Source organism: Antrostomus carolinensis, unplaced genomic scaffold (genome assembly GCF_000700745.2).
Source record: "Antrostomus carolinensis isolate BGI_N321 unplaced genomic scaffold, ASM70074v2 scaffold4268, whole genome shotgun sequence".
NCBI classification, from domain to species: domain Eukaryota; kingdom Metazoa; phylum Chordata; class Aves; order Caprimulgiformes; family Caprimulgidae; genus Antrostomus; species Antrostomus carolinensis.
The window spans coordinates 24,955-39,053 of NW_010332202.1; the positions used below are offsets into that span (position 1 = coordinate 24,955).

Consider the following 14,099-nt stretch of genomic DNA (forward strand, 5'->3'; position numbering starts at 1 on the left):
AGGAATGCCAGAGATTACAGTTGTTGTTCACTTGCTTTTGCTATTGTATAAAGGCTGAAGGGTGAACTGGGACACTGTGTGTGTGTGTGTGTGTGTGCACATAGGTGGTTGCTGTATAAAAGAAAAAAATTAGGTCAATGAGAGTCCCTGTGCATGGACCAGACCCTCTAAACAGGCACTAACAAAGGAGAAATTGCTATTGCTTTGTCCTCCTGCAGTTAGGAAAATGAGGCATGAACATGTCACTGATTTTCTCCAAGTCACATTGCTGAGATAGTGCCCCAAGCACTGGGCAGTCTGCCTTTCTAAAGCCAAGCCCTGCAGAATATAGTGCCAGCTCTTTGGAGGGAGCAGTTCAGTCATTGTACTTGTCCTCTTGCAGGTACGTCTGGCCCAGCTGGCACGGGAAGATGCAGAGAGAGAAGTAAAGGAGAAAGAGGAAGCACGTCGGAAGAAAGAGCTCTTAGAAAAAATGGAGAGAGCTCGTAATGAGCCCGTGAATGACTCGGACATGGTGGACAAAATGTTTGGATTCCTGGGGACCACCTCCTCCCTGCCTGGCCAGGAAGGACAAGCACCCAATGGCTTTGAGGTACTGGAGACATATATGAATGGCTATCAAGTGAAAGGCTTTAGCAACATGGTAATGAATCAGAGGAAGGTGGAACAGTCCAAAAGGGTGTCTCTGAAGGGTTCCTTCAAGACCAGGCTCTTCTGCATGGCTCCAGAGGGTCAAGGTGCTGTGTTTGGGGACAGACATGCAGTCTGCAGGCTTTCTTTGGGGCTACTGCATGGAGGAGAGCAGTAACACTATAAGGTCATTGAGGATGTGTGGCCTTTGAGGTCTTCTCCCTTGTGGTTCATCATGGCTCACAGCATTTAGTTCTTGAACACCCATTTGCCATGCTAGGAGTGGGGCCATGCTTGATGCTTCTGCTTGCTTTGCATGGGCTCTAGAGTTATTTTTCATGGTTTTCCAGTTGGCTTTTCCTTTGGGAATGGAAATCAAACAGACAGAAAAGTCAGGGCCAAGGGGAAAGGGTAGTTCAGTATCCAAAGCCACGCTTGACATGTCCTTCCCCACTAGGATCTTGAGCGAGCCCAGAAGGAGCTGGAGGAAGAGGACCTTGATGCAGCATTACCTCTCCCTGAGGAAGAGGAGGAAGACCTCTCAGAGTACAAATTTGCCAAATTTGCCGCCACGTATTTCCAGGGCACAACAACACACACCTACATCCGCCGTCCTCTCAAGCAGCCTCTATTGTACCATGAAGATGAAGGAGACCAGTTGGTGAGGCAGGGGATGAAAACCCTCGAGCAGGGCAGGGTGGGTTGGAGCAAACCTGGGGATCCCTTCACCAAAAGGGCACCAGCAGTTTCCCTTTGGGATACACTGATGTGCTCGTGGCTTGGTGGAGAGCACAGCCCTCATCTACTGCACATGTGTTGGTAGACATTGTTCCACCAGCATGCTTTGAGCACTGACAAGATGAATGTTAGAGGGACGTAGTGGTGAGTCCATCTCTGTACCTTGATATTTGTGTTAGGACAATTAATTAAGTGCTCTGGGCTCAAGGCATGGACGATGCAAATTGTGGAGTGAGGTTGGCATCTCCTAGCCAAGAAGCAAACCTCTTGTAGGATGCATAAACGCACTCATGGCATGAGTGGCATGAACACAGAACCACCAGCCTGCCCAGCTTGGTCAGATAGGATGTGTGCTGCAGGCAAAACTGTTATCAGTGACACAGGAGAGTGTTTTACCTCCTGCAGATGTACTGGGAGATCACAGTGGTGATCCTGATGGGTTCAGCATGTCTCGACCATCCCCTCTGCTGCCCTGGTGTGAGCTCATGGAGTGTAACTTTCCTTTCAAATAGGCAGCACTTGCTGTATGGATCACTATCCTCCGTTTCATGGGAGACCTCCCTGAGCCGAAATATCACACAGCCATGAGTGATGGTGGTGAGAAGATACCAGTGATGACAAAAATCTATGAGACTCTTGGGAAGAAGACCTATAAGAAAGAACTGCAGGCTCTGCAGGGAGAAGGAGAGGTAACTACTGTAACTGTAAAAGAGATACTGTTATTAGGTGTTGGATTTTGAAATGTGTTGGAAAGAAACTATTTGTGGGGTTCCAGTTTGTCGATTTTATTTGCATTTATGCTACGAAGAGAGAATTGCCCGTGTTTCAGGTGTTGATCCTGACCCTTCTTCTTCACAGGGATAACCGAATGTCCCCCAGCAATACAGTAAGGAAGGAGCCCTGATGTCTCTCATGGGGCTTTGATATCTCTCCTCCTCCTTGTAGGGCAGAAATTCGAGGGAGGAGCGCAATATCCTGTGTCATTGGTCTTTCATTTGGGGATTTCTTTTTCATAGCATCACAGAATGTTGTGAGTTGGAAGGGACCCACAAGGATCATCAGTCGAGCCCCTGTCCCTGCACAGGACAATCCCAAGATTCAGACCATGTCCCTGAGGGCCTTGGCCAAATGCTTCTGGAATCTTGTCAGGCTCGGGTCCATGAGCGCCTCCCTGGGGAGCCTGTTCCAGTGCTCCACCACCCTCTGCCTCAAGAACCTTTGATCTGCTGTGGGTCAGAAGAGACTAAATTAAACATGTGCCCTTAATCTTGGACCAGGAAGTAAAGAATCACCAGGGGATTGAGCTGTGGAAATAAAACCCAAAAAAAAATCCCTAGTGCATTCTCAGTGCATTCTGGGATGTCACTGGGGGACTTGGGACTCCTCCCAGATAAAACATTGTCCTGGATAAATCACTGTCCATAGCACTGACATGCTTTCATCTTTGGCAATTGTTTTATTCAATAGAACAAGATATTACCTGGTATTGGGATGGGATTTTCTAGATGGAAGTGTTGCATTTTCAGTAAGTTTTCTGCAGTATCATCTGGATGAGCCTCTGTGCATTTGCAGATATAAATTAATAGATCTCCCAAGTTTTTAGAGATGGTGATAGCATTCAGTGAATTACCTGAGAAGGAGAGTAGCTTCATCTGGGTTGTAATTCTCTAAAAATATACACCAAGAATCACCTTTCATTCTTTCTACCTATCATTTCTTCCTTGTTTATTACAAAAAAAGGAGTATTTTGGCCAATTAACACATCAGGTAGTATGGAAGAGAAGGAAAATTTAAGCTGTCATTTTTGTCTGTTGTTACATCTGCTCTGCAGAGTGCACAACAGTGCAGAGAGATGTCTGAGCTGCCCCTGAGCATGAAGATGTACAAATCCAGGTTTACAGTATGAACTCAGCCTTTTAATGGCTATAAACCATCACAACTGCAGGACTCAGAGTGCTGATCTGGTGTAAAATACGTCTTTTCAAAACTGTTTAAATGGGGAGATGTTAACTGGGTCAAAAAGTGAAGTTGTTACCCATGTCATTTTAATCCCACAGCTGGCACAAAGTTGGTACAGAAGTAGAAAGCCAACAGTAACTTGATGATATGTAGTCAGTGCCTGGATCTGTCCCACATCAAATTTATTCTTCTGGGAAATTTGACACAGCACAGAGCTGGTTAACAATGATGAAACCACAATGGGTAACTACCTGTCCATGAATCCCTGGCTAGATGACTTCCAGCTCACAAACTTGCAGTGCTAATGGCTCATCTCAGAAAGTGGCCTTGCTTATCTCATTAGTGATGTAGGAACTAGTCTGAATGGGATACAGCAAAACTGGGTGGACATAAGATGAAATCAACCACTTGTTACCTAAGAATAGAATAGAATCATAGAATGGTTTGGGTTGGAAGGGACCTTAAAGCTCATCCAGTTCCAACCCCCCTGCCAGCAGCAGGGACACCTTCCACTAGACCAGGTTGCTCAAAGCCTCATCCAACCTGGCCTTCAACACTTTCAGGGAGGGGGCATCCACAACTTCCTTGGGCAACCTGTTCCAGTGTCTGACCACCCTCACAGTGAAGAACTTCTTCCTAATATCTAATCTAAACCTCCCCTCTTTCAGCTTAAACCCATTTCCCCTTGTTTTGTCATTAACTGCCCTTATGAATAGAATAGAATAGAATAGAATAGAATAGAATAGAATAGAATAGAATAGAATAGAATAGAATAGAATAGAATAGAATAGAATAGAATAGAATAGAATAGAATAGAATAGAATAGAATAGAATAGAATAGAATAGAATAGAATAGAATAGAATAGAATAGAATAGAATAGAATAGAATAGAATAGAATAGAATAGAATAGAATAGAATAGAATAGAATAGAATAGAATAGAATAGAATAGAATAGAATAGAATAGAATAGAATAGAATAGAATAGAATAGAATAGAATAGAATAGAATAGAATAGAATAGAATAGAATAGAATAGAATAGAATAGAATAGAATAGAATAGAATAGAATAGAATAGAATAGAATAGAATAGAATAGAATAGAATAGAATAGAATAGAATAGAATAGAATAGAATAGAATAGAATAGAATAGAATAGAATAGAATAGAATAGAATAGAATAGAATAGAATAGAATAGAATAGAATAGAATAGAATAGAATAGAATAGAATAGAATAGAATAGAATAGAATAGAATGCCTCATTTGGAACAAACCTACAATGATCATCTAGTCCAACTGCCTGACCACTTCAGGGCTGTCCAAAAGTTAAAACAAGTTATTCGGGGAATTATTCAATGTAATTTTTTTACAGATGTCCCCACTATGTAATTTTGATCTGGGGGAGGATCATTGCTTAGAGAGTATCTACAAAATTCAGAGCCTGACCTGGTTTATCAGGGGCATGGAAATATGGGTCCACACTTCTGGTTCCTACCAGCCTCTGAAGATCTCACTCTGTGCCCAGGATTAGTGGTCATTTGTAGGAGACCAGGGGAAGCAGAGAGAACATATACTCGGCAGATCTCTGTGTCTGACCACATCTCTTGCATCCACATCTCTTGCTTTGCAGAGTACTCACATTGATGGGCACAAGAAGAACAGTGTGCGGCACAAACTGGTCTCCTTAACACTCAAGAAGAAATCCAAACTGACGGAGGAGGTGAGAGGAGACGCTTGGCCGCCTGGCAGCACAAGTGCCGTTGGATTGTCTGCAGCCCTCTCTGACTCTCTTCTGCTTTTCCCTAGACAACATAGAACCAGCCCTCCTCTGGGTTTGGCGCTACCTGTCTCTCTGCCTGAAAGATTTAAGGAGTGTTTAAGGGGAAAGGTTGGCTTCCCGTGTCTCCTTGAGTCATTCTGCACCTCGCGCTGGCCTTCCCTCGGCTCCCGTTCTCCATCCATCCAGCACCTTCCCTCCCCTCTTTCACAGCCCTCCATCCAGCTGCCGATACCTCCCATCACTCTGTGATGGTCTGAATGTGATCCCTGCTTTTAGTTTCCTACCCTCCACTGTGGTGTAGGTAGCAGAGGTGGGGATCTCCAAAAGCGCTCACCCATCCTCTGCTCCTCTCCAGCACCAGGGGAAAAACTCCCCACAGGAGCAGCTAGCCCAAGCTGAGAGCTTTTGAAAATCCCATCCTAAAAGAGTGAGGAGCAATAAATCTTTTGGGTGGGGGAGGGATGAAAGCAATGCAAAGACATGGATTCAGTCTTCTTTTACACACTGCTGTGTCCACTTCCAGAGTAGGCATCATCTCACCTGGCTATAGCTGCTTGAGAGCACGAAGATTGCTCTCTGAGATAGTCACCCTCCTTCCCTTTATGGTCAGTGGGGAGAAATAGGACCCAATCCTGCTTACCCTAATGTGGCTCTGAAGACACTCTAGAAGCGACCATCTTTCTCCAGTGGCTCTAAATGGAGATGGGGTTGACTAGCTGAGACAGAGAGCTGGTAGGTGGACAAATGCCATCCCTGTTTTCACAAACAGCACCATGCTTATGTGCTTCTGGCTGCATCATTGGCATGGGGAGTGGGTCCATTCTGTCAGTGTTTTAATGTATTTTTTAATATGACTGAGTTAAAGGGACTTGTCTTCCTTGGCAATAAGCTGGGGTTATTCCAAAGATCCTTGGTGACCCTCTCCCAGCTGTGGGACCAGCTCAGAGCTGGGATGCAAGGGTGCTGTTTTAGAAATCCAGGGCAAAGACCAAGCAGGTGGGAGTGTAACTAGACAGGACCATTTTCAGTTACACCCGTATGTGATTAAAGGCAACAAAGTCACACCCTCCCATAGCTGATAAAGTGCTAGATTGAAGAACTTCTGAGACCCCCCCTGGCTGGTGGAGGAGGGCTCCTGGGGGAGCACCACACATTTGGGAAGGGGGTGGGGGGTGGGATGTAGTAACTGGCTGTACTGAAAGAGAGCAATGTGTCTGGTTGGCAGGTGACAAAGAGACTTCACGATGGTGAGTCCACGCTCCAGGGTAATAGCATGCTCGAAGACCGACCCACCTCCAACCTGGAGAAGCTCCATTTCATTATTGGTAATGGCATCCTCAGGCCAGCCTTAAGGTTAGAAATCAAGACAAAGGCATGGACATGGCATTCTTTTCATTCCTTCTTCCCTGAGCTATTCTTCAGCTATTAAAATCGTTTTGCTACTCTGTGCTGCTTTACGAAGCTCTCATTATATCATTTTTCTGGTTGTGTTGTATAAAATGGGCTGAGCTGTGTCATGTTCCTTACTGTCCATATCAGGCCTGATGGAAAGACCATGTAGAGGGACTCAAATGCTTTTTAAAGTGCTAGTGGCTACTGGATTGGGTTTTTAATGCTCAATCTTCTTGTTCACTACCTTTTTTTTTTTTTTCTATTTGATCATTTAGATATCTTTTGTTGATGAGAACATTTTTAATGGTACACTAATGAAAAAAACCAAACTCATTCTGGTTGTTAATTAAGCATTCAAAAATTTGAAAGTGCCAAATTAAGGTGAACTGCACATCTCTGGTTTAGCCCATTTGTGTGTGTGTGTTATAATCCAGTCCTTGTTTATGTAGTCTCACACTCTTCACTCACACCTTGCTTGCTCCAAGAACGGGGTGGGCTTCCTCATCTGATGACCAGCTTCTCTAATTTTCATTCTATCCTCTCAGTTCACCATGAAACCCTTAACCTTACTTTTCTGCACAGTCTGCTCTAAAGGAAGACCTGGTAGCGCCCCATGGGGTTTGTCCATGTAACAGGTTGGCTAACATTTTTGTTGCCTCCCATGTAGGTCCTCTCAGTTCACCATGAAACCCTTAGCCTTACTTTTCTGCACAAAGTCTGCTCTAAAGGAAGACCTGGTAGCCCCCCATGGGGTTTGTCCATGTAACAGTTGGCTAACATTTTTGTTGCCTCCCATGTAGTTGGGGAAGTACTATTATCCCTCATTTTGCATGTAGAGAACTAAGGTTAAAGTCAAAAGTGGATATTAAATCCCAAAGTGAGATACCTGACAACGTATGTGCCTGTTTGGATGTAAAAGCTGGACAAACTTTGACCTCCACTGGAGCTGATAGTTCCCAACACTTCCACAAAGCAAATTGAGGTGGCTCAAGGGGAATAGCCAGCAAATGAAGACTCCCAGCTGATAGCCCTCTATGAAATTTAGTTTAGGAGACTCTCTTGGTATTACTGGGAAATCTTTGTAGGAATCCAGAATAGACTCCATCATTCAGAGGTGACGTTGAGCTTCCTTGAACCTTGAGACTCCCTTTTATTTCCCTCCTTCTCTACGCAGTGTCAGTCAGCTGTGGGAAATCTCAGCTGAAGCACAGGAAAGACTCACGGGCATTACAGGACTGGTGGTGGGTGGTATTTTAGAGACACTGCAGAGTGACCATCATTAGGGCAGTTAAATTAATATCCTTGTGATGTTAAAATGAACTTTTTACTATCAATCACATGCAGACAGGGTCTTCCTCTCTCTGCTCATGTTGAAAACCACAGCTCGTTAACTCTAGTGGGTTTTTTTCATTCCTATTGCAGGGATGAAATCTATTGTCAAATCTGCAAGCAGCTGACCCAGAACCCATCCAAAAGCAGCCACGCCAGGGGCTGGATCCTGATGTCCCTCTGCGTGGGATGTTTTGCTCCTTCTGAGAAGTTTGTGAAGGTAAACTGTAGATGACATTTGTCTCATGAATTGTCTGCCAATACATTTTCTTCTCTATCCAAGGGACCAGCTCATCTCTTAAGTTCCACAGTAGAAGGAACTCTGGTCTTTATCTTTGCCAGGAATTAAAATGACAAAGTTCCTAAGAAAACTGTGCATGATCCTAAGTTCAATGTCTAAAGTGGATCAGATGAGTCACTCCTAAGAAGTGACTCTCTCTTCCCTGTGACTCTAAAGGGAGCTTAGATAACCAGTTCAGATGATGTCTCCTGCATTGCAGACGTGTGAAGAGGTGATTAAGTGACTTCTGGAAGGGAAGTTGCTTGTGGCAGTCTGCAAGTGGAATTTACACTCCCAGAATAGCCCACATGTCTCCCCTATTTCTCACATGCAAAGGTATATACGTTCATTCAAGCATCTGCTAGCTTTGACAGTATAGCCTCAGGCATGTGCTCTAACAAAATTGGCAAGGAATAGTACTGCACAGCTAATTATAAATATAACTTAATATAAAAAATTGCACATAGAACAGGAAGGGTTTAGTTTACCTGGAATTATGTTTGCACAGTTGCTCTCTGTGTGCTAGAACGTGCCCCACCATGTGTCATACTGAAAATGTCCAACTGTAAACAGCCACGAGAGATGACATAACAGCCACATAAGAGATGACATGTAAGGTACCTTCAGAAGCACGGTGGCTCAGCAGGACTGAAGTCAGTGGGAGATGCTAAGTGGCTGAAACTTTTGAAAATCAGGTTGTTCTTAAGGATTTTCTTTTTTTCTGGACAAAAAGATTGTCAAGATTCAAACAGCCTGCTTTCCAAATGAGTACACACCTAGAGTCTGACCAACACCCACTGGACTGGTCAAGTTAATCCCATACCTAAGAGTTAGGCTGGCTCAGGCCAAAGGGTTCAGCACTGTGTCTTTGCTTTGCCATGATATAAGACCTCCTTTGTCACTCTCAGATCTTTGAATGTTGGAGCCTGGACTTGCTGGAGATAAAGATGTTCCATAAATTTCCACAAATATCAGATCAGGTACTGGGTCCTCAGCACTGAAAGAGCTAAAGCCAAGAATAGAAATCCCTTCTTCATCCCCAGGCCTTGTCAGTATGAAATCTAATAAAGCAAGTAAATCACTGGCAAAGTGGCAGAAAATTAAATTACATCTGGAAATGAGATCTGAGGAAGTATGCCACAGGAGGTTGTGTGGTTTTAAATCTTTAATAGTGGAAGATTATTTTAGGTGAGTGAAATTCTTCTCAGAAATAATTCATGGGTAGCTCTGGAGACTCAGACATAGAATCATAGAATACTTTGGGTTGGCAGAGACCTTTCAAGGTCATCTAGTCCAACCCCCCTGCCATGGGCAGGGACACCTTCCACTAGATCAGGTTGCTCAGAGCCCCATCCAACCTGACTTTGAATGTTTCCAGGGATGGGGCATCTACCACCTCTCTGGGCAACCTGTGCCAGTGTTCCACATGTACCTCTGCCCAAAGTTGTGGTCCATGCTGAAATATGAGGCAGTATTTCCAACAACTTTGGAGAGGGTTTATACTAATCCTGCCTTTATTCATCAACCTTGTGCACCCTGGGCTGTTGGAGATGATAGGCAGCCTGTGGTGACTGAAGCTCCTTGAGTATGAGAGCAAACAACACTTCAGCAACCCACACTGTGGTTCCCTTTCAAGGCCTCAATCTTGCAAACAGCAACACACAGGCAGTGATTTGGGCAATGTCTCAGAGGTCCTCTGAAGCTGCTGTAGGTATCCATTTAGACTTCATTGACACCTTCCAGCTTAAAATGTTATGTTTTGAGATAGAATCATAGAATGGTTTGGGTTGAAAGGGACCTTAAAGATCATCCAGTTCCAACCCCCCTGCCAGCAGCAGGGACACCTTCCGCTACACCAGGTTGCTCAAAGCCTCATCCAGCCTGGCCTTCAACACTTTCAGGGAGGGGGCATCCACAACTTCCTTGGGCAACCTGTTCCAGTGTCTGACCACTCTCATTTTGAGATAGAATCATAGAATGGTTTGGGTCGAAAGGGACCTTAAAGATCATCCAGTTCCAACCCCCCTGCCAGCAGCAGGGACACCTTCCACTACACCAGGTTGCTCAAAGCCTCATCCAGCCTGGCCTTCAACACTTTCAGGGAGGGGGCATCCACAACTTCCTTGGGCAACCTGTTCCAGTGTCTGACCACTCTCACAGTGAAGAACTTCTTCCTAATATCTCATCTAAACCTCCCCTCTTTCAGCTTAAACCCATTTCCCCTTGTTTTGTCATTAACTGCCCTTATGAAAAGTCCTTCCCCATAAAGTATTCTCATGATGAAATGTTACCTCTGCCCCTGAACCACATACTTTCCCATCCAGACTCATTTTTTTTCTTTTGTGAAAAGCAGAGGAATATTCAGTGTTTGTTGAGGTTCAGTGAACTCTTCTGTTTCAAAGCTACATTAACCCAGACCACATAGTCCAGTCTGTTCTGGGTTGGGAGACAAACTCCATGTCAATGCCAGACCTTACTCCCAGTCTCTTAATCTATTAGTATCATGTTTTCAGGAGTTAGTAGTCAACCAAAATCTGATTTAGTATGAGTTCACTTACTACTGCTTTAACCACACAATAGCTACCATTGAATGTATGTTAGTCATGCATTGGTTAGCAGCCAGTTAGCTAGATGACAGTTTGTCAGCCTCACATCTTTTTCAGTTGGTGTCCTAACTTCTCATTTAGCAGTAATTATCCACCATTTTCATAGAAGAAGAAGTATATAAAGGTAAATATCTCTTAGCATTTCTTTCCTGTACTCTTCTAAGTAGGGAATGTTGCAACAGACTCCTGGTTACTTCTGAAACTTCTAGACTCTATGAACAACAAGATTATGGAAAAAAAGATGAGAAATTTCAGGAAAATATTGTGCCTGGAAGTTGTTCCACAACCTTCAGAAGCGTCAATTAGGAGTGAACATTTTGAGAAGGATTTAGCTGATAATGAGGCAGCCTTTTGTGTGTTTTCCTACTCCCAAATATAAAGGTCACACACTGGATCCCATTAGACACCTCTATCACATTATATGCTAAGCACGGGTCAAGACACATTAGCACTCCTGTTCTCTGTGCTGTTCTTTCAACTAATAATGGACTTTGGTGGGAAGGTTCAGTCACAAGGAAGGAGAAATATAAAAAAATTTGTAATTGCATAGTTCATTATGAGCAGCCTAATTAAAACTACACTTTTACACAGCACCAGCTGCTCCCACTCATTTGCAACAGCTTCCATCCATATAACCTGGCTGGATTACCTAGTTATTTCAGAGTATCTCTAGAAGTTATGATTGACAGAGATATCTGTCTCTCTACCTGTGTTATTTATGGACTGACAGTGTTATATAGCAGTTACTGAAGGAACAGCTATGTCTTATCATTCCAATAACTCTTTATCTATAAGTTTTTTCTGAAAAAATATGATTTACACAACTATTAGTCTCAGCTACCTTTTTGGCCAAGATATTTGTGTAATATTTTAAAGTGTATTATCTTTCATATTGTGGAAGTCACTGGATTTAATTTTCTCGACAATAATATGGTTGTATTTTTAACATTCTGGTTTAGGATCTTCGAAAATGCAATTTAAGATCTGACTAAAGAAACATCTGTTTAATGTAATTGTACTGACAGCTAAGTGTTCTGAGTGGCATTTGCTTACAATTCCCCTGAATCATTACTTAGACATCTTTTTCATTCGCTCCCATCTTTTTGGCCAACACTCAATAACATTTTATAATACATCTTTAAAATACAGAGATAGAAATCAGTGGCAGCAGTAGCAGGAATAGAAAAGCTGTTGCATTGGCTTTGATCAAATATCTTTCCAGGCTGGTATCTTATCTCTACCGAGGCCAGATATGCACAGCAAGGGTGCAGACTACCTACTCCAGCAATGTAGTGTAGGAACATCTTGAGTGGTATCATTGCTGTGGGCAGTCCCAGAGGGCTTTTCTGTAATAAAACATTGCTTTTTAACCTTTGCAAATGCTTGGCCTCTAGAGCCAATGGTCTAACCAATGTGTTCCTTGCTGCCAACAGTATTTAAGGAACTTTATCAATGGAGGCCCACCAGGTTATGCTCCCTATTGCGAAGAGAGGCTGAGGAGGACGTTTGCCAATGGGACAAGGACACAACCACCCAGCTGGCTGGAGCTGCAGGTATGAGCCCCTCCATCATACTAGAAAGAAGTTCTGCAGAGAAGGACCCGGGAGTCCTGGTGGACAGCAAGCTAACCATGAGCCAGCAATGTGCCCTCATGGCCAAGAAGGCCAGTGGTATCCTGGGGGCATTCAGAATAGAGTGGCCAGCAGGTTGAGGGAAGTTCTCCCTTTCTACTGTGCCCTGGTGAGGCCACATCTGGAGTGCTGTGTCCAGTTCTGGGCTCCTCAGTTCAAGAAAGATCAGGAACTTCTGGAGAGAGTCCAGTGGAGGCTACAAAGATGATGAGGGGACCAGAGCATCCCTCTGACAAGGAAAGGCTGAGAGACCTGAGTCTGTTTAGCCTGGAGAAGAGCAGACTGAGAGGGGATCTTATCAATGCTGATCAATACTTAAAGGGCGGGTGTCAAGAGGATGGGGCCAGACTCTTTTCAGTGGTGCTCAGTAACAGGACAAGGGCCAACGGGCACACAGGAAGTTCCATCTGAAGATGAGGAAAACCTTTTTTACTCTGAAGGTGGCAGAGCAGTGAAGCAGGCTGCCCAGAGAGATTGTGGAGTCTCCTTCTCTGGAGAGATTAAAAACCCACCTGGACGTGATCCTGTGCAACCTGCTCTAGGTGAACCTACTTTAGCAGGGAGGTTGGACTAGATGATCTCCTGAGGTCCCTTCCAATTCCAACCATTCTGTGATTCTGTGATCCCCTTGCCAGGCAGCTGGGGCTCAGGGTTTAAGCCCTTCACTATCACAGAAACCACATCTCTGGTAGGACAGAAAACAGGGCAACAAAATGAGTATTTCTCTGAAGAATTTTCAGGTATTTCCAAGATACTGAATTCCCTGTGCATCCTGGCTTTGCTCCAGAGTATGCTGAAGATCAATTCCTTTGGTTACATCAATATTTATAAATTAGATGTGCTCAAGAGTGCTTTCAGGCACTGAGGCCATCTGGCATGGAGCAAGCCCCCATAGAAGCTAGGAAGCTGTCTTCCAGGTGAAGGTGGCTGCAGGCAAACTGCCTACTGAGGATGGTCCCTGGGACTTGTTTGGGGATGTCGTAGCTGGAACAGACATCGTTTGTGCAATAATTGCTCATTTTCTATACTGGTTTACAAATTCAAGCATGCTTGAATTTACTGGATTAGGCACTTTGGTGACTGAATGTAATAAAGAAAAAATCTGGGACTTCCAAGTGCTTCCAGTCTCTGAGCACACATTATCCTGTTGAGAAGTATGTGATGGTAGAATTGAAAAGCAGCCAGTCAGTGGAATCAGGAATTAGAAAATGTTCACCACAGTTGGGTGGAAGAGTATGTAGGTAAATAGTCCCGATGGGATTGAGATACACATGCCTTTATAAAGTCTGACTTTAATCCATTAGGCAACCAAGTCCAAGAAACCGATCATGCTGCCTGTCACATTTATGGATGGGACAACAAAAACGCTGTTGACCGACTCTGCAACAACTGCTAAAGAGCTCTGTAATTCTTTGGCCGACAAAATCAGCCTGAAGGATCGATTTGGCTTTTCTCTTTACATTGCACTTTTTGACAAGGTATGTGTTAAATTACGTTCCTGACTAGCTCTGTGAAAGAAGAGGAAGGTTCTCCTTGTTGTCACATATCTTCTAGAAACCAGAAGGACCCTGTGCTTTGAGCAAATGACCAACCTTGAGATCAGGAATGGACATTTCTACAGTGCAAATGTCAGCATGATTTTCACAATAAGAGTAGTCAAATGTTGGAGCAGGGTTGTAGAGACACTGTGAAATCTCCTGCCTTTGAGATATTCAGAATTTAACAGGAGAAGGCATGGAGAAACCTGATCAAACAT

General features: G+C 43.9%; 1 protein-coding gene across 1 annotated transcript in view; it reads left to right on the top strand.

The window, feature by feature from the left end:
* Nucleotides 1–13,821, top strand: part of LOC104529192 (unconventional myosin-VIIa) — a gene marked incomplete at both ends in the record, with an annotated part of 38,528 nt that extends 24,707 nt beyond the window's left edge. The window contains 8 exons of the mRNA XM_029086328.1: nucleotides 383–592; nucleotides 1,088–1,291; nucleotides 1,881–2,057; nucleotides 4,956–5,045; nucleotides 6,331–6,458; nucleotides 7,920–8,046; nucleotides 12,146–12,265; nucleotides 13,648–13,821. Coding sequence (XP_028942161.1) covers nucleotides 383–592; nucleotides 1,088–1,291; nucleotides 1,881–2,057; nucleotides 4,956–5,045; nucleotides 6,331–6,458; nucleotides 7,920–8,046; nucleotides 12,146–12,265; nucleotides 13,648–13,821 — 1,230 coding nt within the window. The remainder of the gene's footprint in view (nucleotides 1–382; nucleotides 593–1,087; nucleotides 1,292–1,880; nucleotides 2,058–4,955; nucleotides 5,046–6,330; nucleotides 6,459–7,919; nucleotides 8,047–12,145; nucleotides 12,266–13,647) is intronic.
* Between the last annotated feature and the right edge of the window lie 278 nt (nucleotides 13,822–14,099).